Source organism: Ambystoma mexicanum, chromosome 10 (assembly GCF_040938575.1).
Source record: "Ambystoma mexicanum isolate Mex_15411 chromosome 10, UKY_AmexF1_1, whole genome shotgun sequence".
NCBI lineage: Eukaryota > Metazoa > Chordata > Amphibia > Caudata > Ambystomatidae > Ambystoma > Ambystoma mexicanum.
Window position 1 is genome coordinate 739593926 of NC_090932.1, and position 16284 is coordinate 739610209.

At 50.9% G+C, this 16284-nt stretch overlaps 1 protein-coding gene across 1 annotated transcript in view; it reads left to right on the forward strand.

Moving 5' to 3' along the window:
* EIF2A (eukaryotic translation initiation factor 2A) overlaps positions 1-16284 on the forward strand; it is a 627352-nt gene that overhangs the window by 420655 nt on the left and 190413 nt on the right. The window contains exon 11 of the mRNA XM_069618378.1: positions 15044-15160. Coding sequence (XP_069474479.1) covers positions 15044-15160 — 117 coding nt within the window. The remainder of the gene's footprint in view (positions 1-15043; positions 15161-16284) is intronic.

Below are 16284 nucleotides of genomic sequence, written 5' to 3' on the forward strand. Positions count from 1 at the left end.
GAATCCATCACCAGTAAACATCCCATGGTATTTAAGAAAGGTATTGGCAAAATAAAAGGTATACAGCATCAAATTATCTTAAGGAAGGGAAGTGTGCCTATAGCTGCAAAATTGAGGCCGGTGCCTTTGGCAGTAAGAGAAGGCGTCAAGGAGGAGCTTACTAAATTGTTGAAGTTAGATGTTATTGAAAGAGCGGGAGGAGTAGACTGGACTACTCCATTGGTAGTTGTTAAGAGCAGCTCAGGCAAACTCCGCTTGTGTGTGGATTTACGACAACTCAATAAGTGTGTGAGGGTGGATCGCCACCCCATCCCAAATTTGTCAGAGATGCTTTCAAGAATTGGGCAAGGGAGGGTATTTTCTAAATTGGACATGGCCTCTGCTTATCAGGTGGAATTGGAAGAGCGGTGCTGTAAACTCAGGGCATTTGTGTTACGCTCACCTGTGTCTTTTCTCTCCTTGCAGGTTGCGATGTTCCTCGCTGAGCGCCGTGATGTTCCAACGGTGATACTGACCAGGAGATGACTACGCAGGTAAGAATTGTGTGGCTTTCTTCGTTCCTCGCTGAGCGTCGTGATGTTCCAGCGGTGATACTGACCAGGAGATGACTACGCAGGTAAGAATTGTGTGGCTTTCTTCGTTCGGGAGTAAACGTGAGTAAACGCTTACTAATGCTGTCTTTCTCCTCTTTCCAGGTTATGGTATTCCAGGATGCATGCCGTGCCGGATGATGGAATTCGTTCCTTCAGGTGAGTGGAACTGAAGTCGGCGATGGATTGAAGACAGGATACTCTTCCAGGTAAGTTTTGTAGTGTTCTTTCTCTCTCTGCAGATCCTTGGTTTCAGGTAAACTGGCATCAAAGAACTGGACACAGTGAGCGTTACGCTGCCCACAGCAGAATAACGCGAAGCGTGTTCTGCTGTTTGGGTGCGGTTTAAATAGTCTCAGGTAAAGTAGTCCAGGTAAAGTAGTCCCAGGCCTGCCACACCCAAAAAACTAGACCGCATAGCTCAGTTCTTTGTAACTGAGCTGTGTGTGTGTGCCTCCATGTTGGCTGAACCCCCCCAAGTTAAATAGTCCCAAGTATGTAGTCCTATTCTAATGTTGGTCTTCATGATGGTTATGAGCCTGGCGCCAAAGGCGCCAGGACTGACTCCAAGAGAGTCTTGGATGAGGTTTTAAGGCCTTTGACCTGGCCCTAACTGGAAGGCTGACTTGCCAGTGAGGGCCAGGGGGTAAGGGTCATGACAATTTGTCTCCCATGAAGGAGTATTCCAGTTTAAACGCATGCCGTTTGGGCTTGTGGCTGCTTCGGCAGTTTTTCAAAAAGTCATGGACAGATTGGTAAAATCAGAGGTGTATATTGTATTCAGGATGATGTGCTAGTTTGTGGGAAGAATGAGGAGGAACACAACAACATCCTTGATAGAGTTTTGGAAATATTTGAGAAGAATGGCATTGTGTTAAGGGAAGAGAAATGCAAATTTGGTGTTTCTAAAGTTGAGTATTTAGGCCATGAAATATCGATCAATTGGTTAAGACCAAAAGAGAGTTTGGTAAATGCTATAAAAGATATCAAAAGCCCAGATGACAAAGCAGAGTTGAGATCTTTTCTAGGGATGACCGAGTTTTATCAAAAATTGTGTGCATAACTATGCTAGTAAGGTAATTGAACTAAGAAAATGGCCGAAGAAAGGGGTTGAGTTTGTCTGGTTGCTTAAGTGTGAAGATGAGTTTGTTAGATTAATGAAGGAGATTGATTTGGCACAACCGTTAGGGCAGTTTGATACGTGCCGCCAGAGTAAAGTCACGGTTGATGCATCTGAAATGGGAATTGGAGCAGTATTATCTCAAGTGGATGATAATGGCAAGGAAGAGATTATAGCGCATGCATCTCGAGGATTAAGGTAAGCCGAATTTCGATATTCTGTGCTGGAAAAAGAGGCTTTAACTTGTTATTGGGCCATGGAGAAATTTAGGAATTTTATTTGGGGGACATGTTTTATGTGGTGTACCGATCACAAACCCTTAAAAGAAATTTGACGGCGAGAGTGCAGGTGAATGGAGAACTTCCGACTCATTCTCCCTCACACGGGGGACGCGACAGGCATGCCCACTCTCCCCTTTAATATATGTGCTGACGATGGAGCCCCTGGCCATAGCGGTCCGAGCTCACCCCAACATTAAAGGGATTAAAAGAGGAGAGGTGGAGTTCAAGCTCTCCCTGTTTGCTGACGATATTCTTGCATACCTGGTGGAGCCCGGCACCTCGCTCCCCCCCGCCCCCTCTTGGCCCTGATGACGACCTTTGGCCAATTCTCGGGGCTAAAAATAAACGCATCAAAATCAGTGTTACTCCCTATGAGGGCTCGGGACCCGGGGCTGGACCACCGGGATGGGTGTGCGGGGATTGTGGTGGGGAAGAACTCCATCAGGTACTTGGGTGTACTCCTCACAAGGGATCTCTCTAAACTGGCTTCGGCGAATTATGCGCCCATTATGGCAGAGATAAAGTCAGACCTGAGGAGGTGGGGAGGTATGATCCTGTCCTGGTACGGGCGCATGACAGCGGTGAAAATGAACATCCTCCCAAGACTGCTGTATCTTTTCACGGCACTCCCAACGGGGGTCCCCGACCAGATGTTTCGAGACCTACAGAGGGCAGTCCGAGAGTTTGTTTGGCAAGGGAGGAACCCGAGGATAGGGAAGGCCATTCTAACGTTACCTAGGGAGGAGTGTGGTTTCGGGCTGCCGGACTTCCTTCTCTACCACCGGGCCGCCCAGCTAAGGGTCCTGTTGGAAAACATGAGGGAGGGGATGGGCACCTATTGGTCTTATCTGGAGGACATGGATGCCCACCCTCTGAAAGTACGCGACCTTTTGTGGCTGCCACGTAAACACATCCCAAATAAATTGCAGACCCACCCAACCCTGGGCATACTCTGGTCGATTTGGAAGGAGGGACCCACAACTGCGCACCTCACGTCCTGGCCCTCCCCGATGTCTTCGCTCTGGGGCCACCCGCTCAAACTGGGTAGCAGGGGATTCAGGAATGCCCAGTCCTGGTCGGATGGGGGGCTGGAATGGGCGGGGCAGCTGTTCAAGGAGGGTGAGTTCCTTGAATACGAGGAGCTGCGAGAAGCGCTTGGGCGGGGGTCTCTTTCAGTCTTTGAATATCTGCGCCTGAAGGGAATCCTCTGTGACCAGACTTGGGGCCTGAATCTGCGGAGACAGCTGACCCCCTTTGAAAAGTTATTAGACACGGCCACAACGAGGAAGGGGGTAGTATCCAAAATGTACCAAATATTGAACACTGTTAACTTGGAAGGGAGGAGAGGGTTTGGTGGGTTCTGGAATGACCTGGCAGGAGAGGCTCTCTCGGAAGACGCATGGTCCAGGGTGTTTAAAATAGCTTTCCATGGGAACCTGTTCACGTCGGACATGGAGCACAACTTTAAGATTTTACAGGGATGGCATAGGGACCCATCTAAGTTATCCAAGATGTTCCCGGGGGTGTCCCCCAGTTGCCCAAGAGGATGTGGCCAAGTGGGGACGAGTGGTCACATGTGGTGGTCCTGCCCTAAGGTACAGGGGTTCTGGGAGAAGGTACGGGGATGGATGGCGGAGGTCACCGAAGAACTTCTCCCACTCAATCCACTGACGATGTTGTTGGGCCTCCCACCGGAGGAGGCGGAAATATATAGGTACCCAAGAATGTGGGAGACCATGTTGCGAGCAGGAAGGGTGGCCCTAGCGCAAAGGTGGAAAAGTCCGGAGACCCCCTCTAAGGAAGACTGGCTAAAAAAACTGAAGAACATGTTCCTCATGGACAAACTGACAGCCATGGTAAACAACGAATCGAGCACCTTCCAGGCAAATTGGTATGGGGTTTACCAGGCATGGGGGTGGGAGGCTCACTGACATTACGTGGACAACACGGGGCGGGGGGCGATGGAGCCCGGAGAGAACCACTCAAGAACAATGGGGTAGCCCACGGCCCGGGAGACAGCGGATCCGTCTAATCCAGCATTTAAGGGAACGCACAGCATGGCTCCAAAGCACTGAACTTCGAGTATGGATGACGACTCCTGTGATTGGTTTTTACGATGGGACTCTGATCTGGGGGGAGGGGTGGAGTTGGTGAGGGGGGAGGGGGGGAGGAGACTACGGGGGTTCGATGATGTTAATGTGATACTCATACTGCTCCCGGTGTTGTCATTGTTTCTTTTTCTGAAAAATTACCAATAAAACCAAAGTTTAAAAAAAAAGAAAAAAGAAATTTGAGAAAATAAAGGCCTAGTTAAAGTGTCCAGAAGGGTTGCCGGATGGATTACCCGTATGCAGTGTCATAGTTTCGTGGTTAAAGTAATTCCAGGCAAGGAGAATGTTCTAGCAGACAGTTTGTCAAGGTTGAGGAGACAGGAAAATGACTTATGTGTTAATAATATGGAAATGGTTTTTATTAATACTGATGGCATAGTGCCTAAGGAAGAATGGTTGGAGCAGATGGACAAAGAGAATGTTTGAAATTGGTAAATTCTTATGTAGAATCGGGTGTATGGCCCAGGAAAACCAAATTGGAACAGGGTACGGTACCATTGTGCGAGGTCAGAAATGAGTTAAGTGTGGTTGATGGTATTTTATTTAGATGGGAGCGTGCGGTGGTCCCCAAAATGTTATGAAATAGTTATTGATTTAGCTCATACAGGACACATTGGCATTAGCAGGACAAAGAGTGTTTTACGAACCGACTATTGGTGGCCTGGTTTTGATGGGACTTAGAGAGAAGACTTTTTGAGTGTTCTATGTGTAAGAAAATTGGAAATGGAGAAGTTGCAAGACAACAACCCCTGGCAGAGGTGGATGTACCGGGTAGAGTTTGGAGAGACGTGGCTGTGGATATTCTAGGTCCAGTTGATGTAGGGTATGGAAGGGGAAAATATGTATTTGTGCTGGTTGATCTATTTTCGCGCTGGTGTGAGTTCAGCATAGTAAGAGAGATAACTGGAGAAGTCATAGCAAAGGAATTGCAACAGGTATTTGCTAGGGAAGGTATCCCGGAGAGCATTCTTAATGACAATGGGCCTCAATTTATTGGTGGGTGTTTTGTCAAATATGTCAAAGAATGTGGAATCAAACACAAGAGGACTGCATTGTATCACCCGGAAGTTTTTTTTAAGTTGTTAGGTGAGCCTGGAATGAGGATCTTTGTTTTTTCCTCATTCAGGCAGAGGCCATGGGTTGCCATCCATGCCTGAATGAGGGTATACATTTTATTTACTAAAGCTGTATCCGTACCGAAATTGCCCGAAAGGGGGATGAGGATCTGGGTGTCGTCTGCATAATTTGTGTAGGTGACACCCAGTCTGTCCAATTTGTCGAATAGAGGTTTAGTAAAGATATTGTACATCGTTGGCGAGACACAGGAGCCCTGTGGGACTCCACATGTTGTCTGGATAGGGTCTGCAGAGTCTAAGGTGGAGAAGATTCGCATACTTCTATTGTCGAGAAAGGATTGAACCCAGGCTATAGCTTCACTTGAGAAGTGGGCTGCTGATGCTAGGTGTTTGCAAAGTACTGCGTGGTCCACTAGGTCAAAGGCCGCCGACGGGTCAAGGAGGAGTAGCATAGCTGTGTTTCCTTTGTCGTTAAGTTCGTCAATTTGGGCTTTGAGATCTATAAGTGCGGTCTCAGTGCTGTGCTGAGGTCAGAAGCCAGATTGACGAGTGCCAAGGAGTTGGTTAGTCTCCAGGTATTTTTGAATTTGGAGATAGGCCACTCTGTCGATTATCTTCAGGAGGAAGGGGACCGTGGTGATGGGCCTATAGTTAGTGGGGACAGAGAGGTCCAGGGTTTGTTTTTTTAGCAGGGGGAGAACCCAGGACTTTTTTAAACTGCTTGGGACTGTGCTAGATGAGAAGGAGGCGTTGATAAGTTTGGTGACGAATGGGGCTAGGTCTCTGGCGGCATTCTTGATTATCTGGGCCGTGCAGTAATCACCTTTGCAGTTTGAGGGTTTTAGTGAGCCAATGATTTTTTCAGTTTCATGAGTAGAGACTTTAGCGAATTTAAAAGGTGTTAAGCTAAGATTGGGATTAGTCGTGGGTGTGGGTGTACTGGGCGTTTAGCTGAGAGGGAGCAAGGCTTTCTTTGGGGTAATTTTGGATTGTAGTGTTTTCACTTTATTTGCGAAGGCGTTTTGGATATTGGTACACCATTGCTTGTCTTTGGGTACGTTGTCAGGTGGTTGTATAGGAGATCGGTATTGAACAAAAACCATCCAAATGTGTTATTCTCTGTCCAAGAAAACCTTACCTTTCACACCCAGAGCACACTCAACACGAGCCACAGAGGCTACTCTGGCCTTTATTGCAAATGTACCTTTAGATGTCATTTGCAAAGCAGCTTCTTGGAGTTCATTTCACACCTTCACACAGTATTACTGCTTAAATGCACATTCAAGGAGTGATTCACAGGGGGTCAGGCAGTGTTAAAACACCTGTTTGCTGCTGTACCTTCCAACAACCCACCAGCTTCTTCAGGTACTGCCTGCTAGTCTACGCAAAGCATGGGATTCTAAGCAGATCCACAAGCCTCAGAAAGCATACATTACTTACAGTAATCATGTTTCTGATGCTTGGATCTGCTTGGATTCACATGTGCCCACCCTTCCGACCCTCATGTAGTTGAAGGTACATGGACGTCTTACACCTTTTCTTTATTTTCCTGTACTTGCGCATACACTTCATGCTCTCTCATGTCAAACAAAACAATCTGTTGGACCTCAACGCATGAAGGGCCATGGGAACAGTACACGTCACACTAGAGATAATATTACAAACCTGCTCAGTCGGCGTCCCTTTTCGAACTTCGAAAACAAGTCATGCAATACTCGGCACCTACCGCTACATGTCAGCCTATGCAAAGCATGTGAATCTAAGCAGATATAAACATCAGAAATACGGTTACGGTAAGTAATGTAGGGCTCAATGCTAGAACCACAAATGTTTTCAGGGCTATACTGCACTGATGATCGCTAAGAAAGGTGAAGCCAAGTATGTGCTTGTCCGGACAGCTTTTAAAAATGTCTTTCTTGGGTTGATTAAGCTATGTATTAAGTAGCCCTAGCCTGTAAGACAAATGAAACAAATGAAACTTCCTGGAGAAAAAGGTTTGCATTTGGGCGAATTTGCATACCCACAATGCCTTGCTGATGTGGCTCGGAATTGGATTGGATCTGTGTACGTCAAGGAGCAGTTGAATTCTATACAGTAGCCGTGGGCTATGGTTGAGAGTACCCAGCGGTCTGATGTTATTCCCTCCCATGCTGGCAAGCCTAATTGCTCTAATATTACTACAATGCTGATTTGGCACAGTATAACAGCATTTCTCCAGCATGGGGTCTGGCATGGATTCACATGCTCATGAATATTCCCCGTCGTCAGGCTGGGAATCCTCGGTAAAGAAAAAAAACCAGTATCAGTTTCGTTTCTGATCTGTCTTTCGTAGTAATAACCAATCACTGGTCTATGCGTCATACTGACCACAGCCAATGACTGCCCTCTACCTAAGCACCGCCTCTGGCAGCCATCTTCAGATTTTTACCGCACGTTCATGTGTTGGGATCCTCGTGCTATTGCTCTCGAGCGTTAGTGCTATTTTTTCACGTTTTTTCTCAAAAACTTTGTTTTTTTCGGTCAAAAGAGCCTCAAGCTCCACCGACTCTCCATCCGATCAACGGGGACCCGTGTCGGATTCGTCTGCGCCCCTCAAGGGTGAAGATTTCGTCGAGCTACGCTTTTGGAGGACTCCAGAAGCTTCTCAGGCCCGGACATGGCCCAGGAGAAGGGAAGCTCGACGCCCGGAAAGCTGTTCAGGGTCTGCCCTGGATGCCAGCTGCAGAACGTCTTTAAGGAGGACGAACACTCCTTTTTGTCTCTAATGCTTACATGAGGACAAGACGCACGTGGAGAAGGACTGTGCGTTTTGCGGCAATATGTCGGAGCGGACCATGAAGGACCGCCATCAACGTCTCGCCAACTGGCTGGAAGGGAAGAGCCCGTCAGGCGAGAAGAAGAGGAAGAAATCCGAGCGGTCTTCTAAGACCTTTGAGGACGCCCTGGCGACGGGGGTCCAACACAAGGCCAAGCACCGCGAGTCCGCTGGCACTGGGAGCGCTGAACGGTCGGGCTCTACGGGCGCCAGGCAGGGCGCACCCTCCCCGGCACCTTCAGCCACGAGCCAACGCTCTGGGTCGGGTAAGAGGAAGGGCGAGCACCCGGCGAAGCTCCTGGAGAGGCCCCGGTCGAGCTCGAAGGCCCCATCAGAGGGGGAGCGAGGCAGTGTCCCCCCCCCTCAAGGATAAGGCGGTGAGCGCACCTAAGGTGGTGAAGGCCTTAATCCATCCGGCCAAGCCCTCTATCGAAACTGTCGCGGCGGCCCTGGCTCAGCCTGTGGAGGCTACACCAGTGGTGGCGACCTTGGGGCTCAGAGTCTCCCTGCCACCTCGGAGGGAGTCCTCTTTTGTGCCCATCGATAGGACCCCCGTGAAATCCCCGGCGGGGAAGAAAAAGGGGGGGCAGGGCGTCGTCGTAGATTCGGCTTCAACCTCGGAGGAAGAGCTGATCGAGGTCTTAAGCCACGGCCTTGGCGTGGAAGAAGACCGGCCCGTCGGGATGGATCCCGACGCAGGTGACGACGACATCGTCGAGGGTGCCGACGGGGCCCCTGATCGCCCGTCGGATTCCCCTCTGCCAGCGCCGCAAGACAACTCGGCGGCCATTTTGTTGGCTATACAGTCCTTATGCTCAGAGATAAGGACGAGACTACCGTTGCCGACGGAGGAACCTCTCCCGTCGGGGGATACTGAACCGGGACCTTCTGGTGTTCCCCCGCCCAAGAAAAGGATTCACCCTCCACCTCCTTTTCAGCCGTCGCGCCCCGTCCAGCCCTCCTCCCCGTCCACCCGAGGGGATGATACGGGGACTGACACAGCAGCGACGGGTACGGACGACGAGGTATACGACGAGGATCTACCGTCGTCACCTCCCACCAGGGCTTCTCCGCCCGACGAGATTGGATCGTTCCACTCCATGATCGCCAGGGCATCCGAGCTTTTCCAACTCTGCCCTGAGGAGAAGAAAAAGGAAGGATTCCTTTACCAACGGCGAAAAAGAGGAAGACGGTCCTCGCGGTGCCTCTACTGGACGACATTTGGGATGAGGGCCTCGCCCTCCTCAAGAACCCTTCCACGACGCCAGCTAGAAGAGACCGGTACGAGAAGAAGTACCGGGTCCCGGACGCGGCCCCCCTGTGCCTCCGGGCGCAGCCTACCCCGGACTCCGTCGTCTCCGCGGCGGCCAGGAAGAAAGCGGGTTGGGGGTGCGGTCTCCACATCGACTTCCCCACCGGACGGCGAGGGAAAGAAATTGGACGCTATGGGACGCAGGGTCATCTCGTCTGCAGCGACGACGATTAAAGCGGCCAACGCCTTGGCTATCGTGGCCCGCTACGACAGGGAGCTATGGTACAAACTGGCTCCCATGCTGGACTTCCTACCGGACGACAAGAGGGCGGATGCCCTGGAGATCCTACAGGAAGGTGAGGTGGCGTCGGGCCACGCCATCACTATTGCGACGGACATCGCCGACACTGGGTTTCGCCAGTTGGGCAACGGCGTGTGCCTTAGGCGGCGTGGATGGCTCAAGGCTACGGACTTCCGTCAAGACGTACAGACCAGAGTCCTGGACATGCCGTTCGATGGGAACAACCTGTTTGGGAAAACAGTGGACGATTCCCTTCAGGCCATTAAAGCGGACACTGAGACGGCCCGGGCCCTTGGGGTTCTGCAGCAACGACGGACGCCCTTTCGGAGCAGCGGAGGCAAGGGCGCCTCCAAAGGTTCCGGCGGCGGTTTCTCCACCTACCGTCAAGCGGCCCGCTCGTCGTCTCAGGAGGCCTACAGAGGACGAGGCAAGTCTGGCGGACCCCGCCGTCGTCGCCAAGGAGGTCAAGGCGGCAAAGCCTCGTCGAAACAGGATTGAACCGGCCGTGGGGTCGGGCCCCCACCGAAGCACCCGGTGGGAGGCCGGCTGGCGAGCTTCGTCAGCGTGTGGGAGTCCATCTCCACCGACCATTGGGTGCTGGACGCCTTAGCCCGGGGCCACGCGCTCGAGTTTCAAAGAAGGTGCCCGCGCGTCCCCCCCCCGTGGCCAGGAAAGAGCTTCACGTCCCTCAGCTTCTCCTGGAGGTAAAGGCGATGCTCAGGAAGGACGCCATCGAACTCGTCCCAAAGAGGCTTCGGGGCTCCGGAGTTTACTCGAGATACTTCCTCGTGAAGAAGAAGACGGGAGGATGGCGCCCCATCCGAGACCTGCGACGTCTGAACAAGTTCATCAAGGCGCAGAAGTTCCGGATGGTCACCCTCCAGCACGTCCTGGGTCAGCTGGAGGAAGGAGACTTCCTGTCGTCGTTGGATTTGGAGGATGCCTACTTCCATATTCCCATCCTAAAGGGGCACCGAAAATTCCTCAGGTTTGTGGTCCAAGGGCGTCACTACCAGTTCAAAGCCCTCCCCTTCGGACTACGGTCGGCACCCAGGGTATTCACCAAGTGCCTTGCACCGGTGGGGGCGCAGCTGCGCCGCGAGGGGATCCAAGTCTACCCCTACCTGGACGACTGGCTCATCCGAGCCAAGACGAGGGAGCTCACGGCAAGGACCGTCCAACTTCTCACGGACCTGGGATTCTCCGTGAACTACGCCAAGTCCCACCTGGTACCCGCGCAAAACGCACTGTTTCTGGGAGCGAAGCTCGACACAGTGTCCCTTCTGGCCTCCCCGTCGGAAGAAAGGACCAGGTCCATCCTGGGCAAGGTACAGCGGATGTTGGTTTCCGACGCAGCCAAGGCGAGGTCCATCAAGTCCCTCCTCGGAATGATGTCTTCTTGCATCTACCTCATTCACATGTGCAGGCTCCGGATGCGCCCGTTGCAGGAGTTCCTGGACGCGCGCTGGATCCAAACGACGGGCGGCTTCGAGGAGAGGATCACACTCGACGAGAGTTTCCGCTGAGCGGTCCGGTGGTGGGGCACCCGCGCGCATCTGACGGCGGGCATGGACTCCCAGACCCCAGACCACCAGGAGACAGTGACCACGGATGCCTCCCTGGAAGGGTGGGGAGCGCACACCGAAAATCTGCATGCGAGAGGCCTTTGGCTCCCGACGGAGAAGTCCCTTCTGGGCCCTCAGGTCCTACCTTCCGTCCCTCAAGGGCAAGGTGGTGAGGATCTTCACCGACAACACCACCACCATGTTTTACATCAGGAAACAGGGCGGAACCAGGTCCCCAGCACTGTCCAAGGAGGCGCAGGACCTGTGGCATTGGGCCGTCGCCCAAAGGATGTTTCTGCTGCCGTTTCATCTGGCAGGGATAAAAAACACCATCGCCGACTCACTCAGCAGGGAGCTGCGCTCGTGCCACGAGTGGGAACTACGGCAGGATCTAGTGGATCTCCTCTTCCGACGATGGGGCACACCCCAGATCGACCTGTTCGCGACGGCGACGAACTCCAAGTGCCGGAGGTTCGCCAGCAGGTTTCCCCAGGCGAGGAGCATGGGCATTGCTTTCTCGTTCCCCTGGGAGGGCCTGTTCCTCTACGCGTTCCCTCCTTTGCCACTGCTAATCCAGCTCGTCAACCAGCTCAAGAGGTCACGGTGCAGGATGATCCTCGTCGCACCTGCGTGGCCGAGGCAGATATGGTTCCCGGACCTTCTGGACTTGTCAGCGTCCCCGCCAATCAAGCTGCCGGTGGACGCGGATCTACTCTCCAGGGAAGGAGGCGCCATCCTCCACCACGACCCGAAATCGCTGAACTTGCAGGCCTGGCTCCTGCAGCGCTAGAGTTTGGAGGATACGACATACCGGCCGACTGCAGAGAGGTTCTTGCAAAGGCCAGGGCGTCCTCGACTCTTAAATGCTACGGACACAAATGGAAGAGGTTCTCTGTCTGGTGCCACGCACAGAAGATTAACCCTCTACGGACTACGGCTCCCCAGGTACTGCCGTACCTGCTGACGCTGGCCAAAGCTGGACTGGCACACGCGTCCATCAAGATTCATCTTGCTGCGATCTCCCGATACACCAGAACCAGGGGCCGGACGTCCTTGTGGTCTCATCGTCTGGTGAAAGAGTTCATGAAGGGACTGTTCAGATCGTTCCCGCCGGTGAAGGCTCCGGCCCCGGAGTGGGAGCTCAACGTGGTGCTGACCAAGCTCATGGGACCTCCGTTCGAGCCTCTGCACTCGGCCCCGTTGAAGTTTCTGTCGTGGAAAACAGCGTTTCTTGTGGCCATCACCTCCGCACGACGGGTGGGAGAGATCCAGGCCCTTTCCTGCAAGGCCCCGTACTTGACTTTTCACGACACGAGGGTAGTGCTCAGGACGCACCCCTCCTTCATGCCCAAGGTACCGTCGGACTTCCATCTCAACGAACCCTTGGTGTTGCCTGTGTTCTTCCCGTCGCCTTCGTCGCCGGCTGAGAGGACTTTGCACTCGCTGGATGTGGCTAGAGCGCTGAAGTTCTACGTGGACCGCACAAAGTGTTTTCGGAAGACGTCACAACTCTTTGTGAACTTTGGACCTGTCAATCAGGGGAAGGCTCTCTCGAAGGCTTCCATTTCCAGATGGCTCTCCGGCTGTATCATGTACTGTCATCGGTTGGCAAACCGACCGCTGCCTGGCCGTCCGAGAGCCCATTCCACCAGAGCGATCGCAGCTACCACGGCGTTCCTTTCTGGTGTGCCCCTGCTGGACATATGTAGGGCTGCTACGTGGAGGTCGACGCACACCTTCACGAAATTCTACTGCGTCGATCGGGATTCCAGGGAGGAGTCCAGGGTCGGCCAAGCAGTGCTGCGCAACCTGTTCGCCTGAGGTGAGCCTGGTGAGGAGGTAAGATGCTTAATGTTGAGTTTGATGTAATGCTTAATGTTGAGCCTTTGCCACCTCCCGTGGTTGTGCATGTGTGTACTGCTATGTATTCTTTATTCATGAGCATGTGAATCCATGCCAGACCCCATGCTGGAGAAGGAACAAGTTACTTACATGTAACTGTTGTTCTCCAGCATGGGTCTGGCATGGATTCACATGCGAACCCTCCCGCCTACCCCTCTGCGGCTCTTCACTTGGTCATACTGCCACTTCACGTGCTTCCAAATCTGAAGATGGCTGCCAGAGGCGGTGCTTAGGTAGAGGGCAGTCATTGGCTGTGGTCAGTATGAGACCAGTGATTGGTTATTACTACGAAAGACAGATCAGAAACGAAACTGATACTGGTTTTTTTTCTTTACCGAGGATTCCCAGCCTGACGACTAGGGAATATTCATGAGCATGTGAATCCATGCCAGACCCATGCTGGAGAACAACAGTTACAGGTAAGTAACTTGTTCCATTTACATAACCTCTTTCTCCTCTCTCTTCCCCGACTGTCTGTCTGTTCGCCATTCAGGCATGGTGTGCAGCTAAGGACCACTGTCTTAATGCCAGGAAGATGGAGATCCTTCTCATTGGGAGACGTGTGCGCTCTTTTCCTCCTATCCTCTGGTCACCCTCTCTGGGCCCTCTACCTCCACCATCATGTGAGACCAAAAACCTTGGGGGGTCATCCTCGATTCCGCTCTCTCCTTCACCCCTCACACCAAGAAGTCCCAGCTCCAACTCCTCAGAGGCATTATCCCTTTCCTCACCTTCCCCAGAAGCTCAATGTAGGGCCCTCCACAGGCTGGACTACTGCAACAACCTCTTTCTCAATCTCCCTCTTTCCTCCCTACGCCCCTCCAACTAATCCAGAATAGGGCTGCAAGACTTATCTTTGGCATCAAGCCCAGGCACTGTCTCTCTCTAGCCCTAAAATCTCTTCACTGGCTCCCGGTGGCTGCAAGGATGAAATTCAAGACCCTCTGCATCATCCACAAGGCCTTCTGGGGCCTGGGACCACGCTATATCCAACTTTCCCTCCCTATATACTCCCCTGCCAGAGCCCTACACCCCTCTAACAACAACTCTTTGACTGTCAAATGCTTCTCCAAGTAGAGAGTGGGGATAGGTCTCTCTCCTCGGCTTGTGACTCCCTTTGGAACAGCTTCCCTGCCCCTCTCAGACTTGAACCGAACCTCCTTAAGTTCCAGAAACTGCTCAAAATTCTACTTTTTTCTACCTCTTTCCCTTCCCTGTTAATCGCCCCACTGCCGCTGAGAACGTGATTCCAGGCCTTTCTTCCCAGTCAATACCAGCACCCTCCACCTGCCTCCACTGCACTGCCCCTGTGGGCTGGCTCTGCATCCCACCCTTGGGAGTCGCCTGCACTAGCACTTAGCCGGAGGTTGCCTCCTTGGCGCCCCTTGGCACTTCTCTCCCGACCTGTCTAGCAGCACTTGTCCACTCCTCTGCCCCCCCTTACCCTTCCATCCCTATCTCCTGCACTTCTCCTCACTGCATGGTACATTCTTTCAGTAATATTCAGAGTCTTTTTAGTTAAATCTTTGAAATATATATGCCAAATTTCCTCCGAAACAGCCAGTGGTAGCTCTGCTTGAGGGCAACACAGTTTTCATTAAGACAACCTTTTCAGAAAGAGCTGGGCGCAAAAGTAGCTAAAAGGTAAACGTGATGAATTTGTATTCTTTCATAAAAATATTAAGGTTTGTTTTTGTATATGCAAATGTCACAGAAAAGAGCATAGCATTTTGGGTGATTCCATCATAATGTGTTGAAGAGGTAAAAACATAAAATGCTAGGTTTCAAAGATTGCTGTTAATGTGTAAGATGTCCTAATATTTTGAAGTGCCAAGTGTTCTGTTTTGGTGCATTTGAGCGGTTCACCTGGATTTATGATTACAATGTACTTCATACATAGACTAATTATTAAATCTGTAATGGATTCTCACTTTTAATATGCGCCTTTCATGTCTCTTGCCCACTGAAATGCAGATATCTTGGCCAGATGGATTAATATTTTAAATTGTTGCATGTTGTCTATTCCACAGCATGAGGATGAACCACCTCAAAGTACAAAGCCACTGAATACAAGCAGTGAGAAACCAATGTCAAAAACAGCACTCAAAAACCAAAAGAAGCGGGAGGCCAAGAAGGCTGCTAAACAGGTGCTTGCATTGTTTAGTTTGATATTTAACTTGAGTGATGGCTTGCCAGGAATGTATATTTAATCACACTGTGCAATGTTGCCCTGTTGTTTTTGCAACTTTATAGTTCTTGTTCACAATATAAAACTGATTTGTGTAGGGTTTATATTGTGCATCTTCTCTACCTCATCTATCCAATGAAGATACATGTCAGAAATAGCAGGTTGCATTCCTCATTTACATTCTATGTAGAAGTTCTTATCTATGTTTGGTGTATGTTAAACTGTATAAAATATAGCCACCCTTCAAGTACAAACCTGAATATTTACATAATCCAATAATGCTTTTGACTTAAGAAAATCTTGAAATGTGAAGTCTCAGGAGGATAGCTCAGGGGAAATGCTCTTGCCTTGGAAGCAAGGCGACGTGGAGCATCACAGGGTCGATCCCCCGGGTCCGCACTTCGAAACCTCTGGGTATTAAGTGTGTTATAAATAACCAGTTATAAGAGCCTGCAGCAGTACAGTTTCCTGATCATGCAACAAAAAGAAATTCTTCTTAAACATTGTGTGGCGATTCAGAATGAGGACACGGACACTTTGAGGATATTTCCAACATTTGCTCATTAAAGAATAAGGATAAGGCCTTATTTTCCCTATTGCTTTAGAGTATTCCCTACCTATTTTACGAACTAAGGTGTTTGTCAGTCGTCAGTAAAAGTCCAAGGGAATAAGTCTGCTGTCCAAAACTAATGCTAACTGACCCTACCACTATTCTAACAAACTAAGGTCAGGAGAATGACTCCCTTCTCCTGATGGGTGCTTCTTACACTTCACTTCTTTAATCTTTTTGTTTCTTGTTAATGTTCATTTTTCAAATATTATCTTGTTACTTTATGTTCCAGTTCCTGTACTTCTCTTTGCAGACTTTTGGCATTCCTCTCCTATTTAATGATAACTTTCTTTGGTCTTGACCAAATCCTTTGATTCATACTAATGTACTCTGGTTAAACGTGGAAAGTGTCTTTTGCTAGGTGGTGTTTACAATTAGGCTTCAACCTTGGCGTAGTCTGTCTTGTATATCATTTATTCCTGCAGATTCTCTGTCCTTCACTTCATCTTTCTCTGCTGCGTTCCCCTCAATAT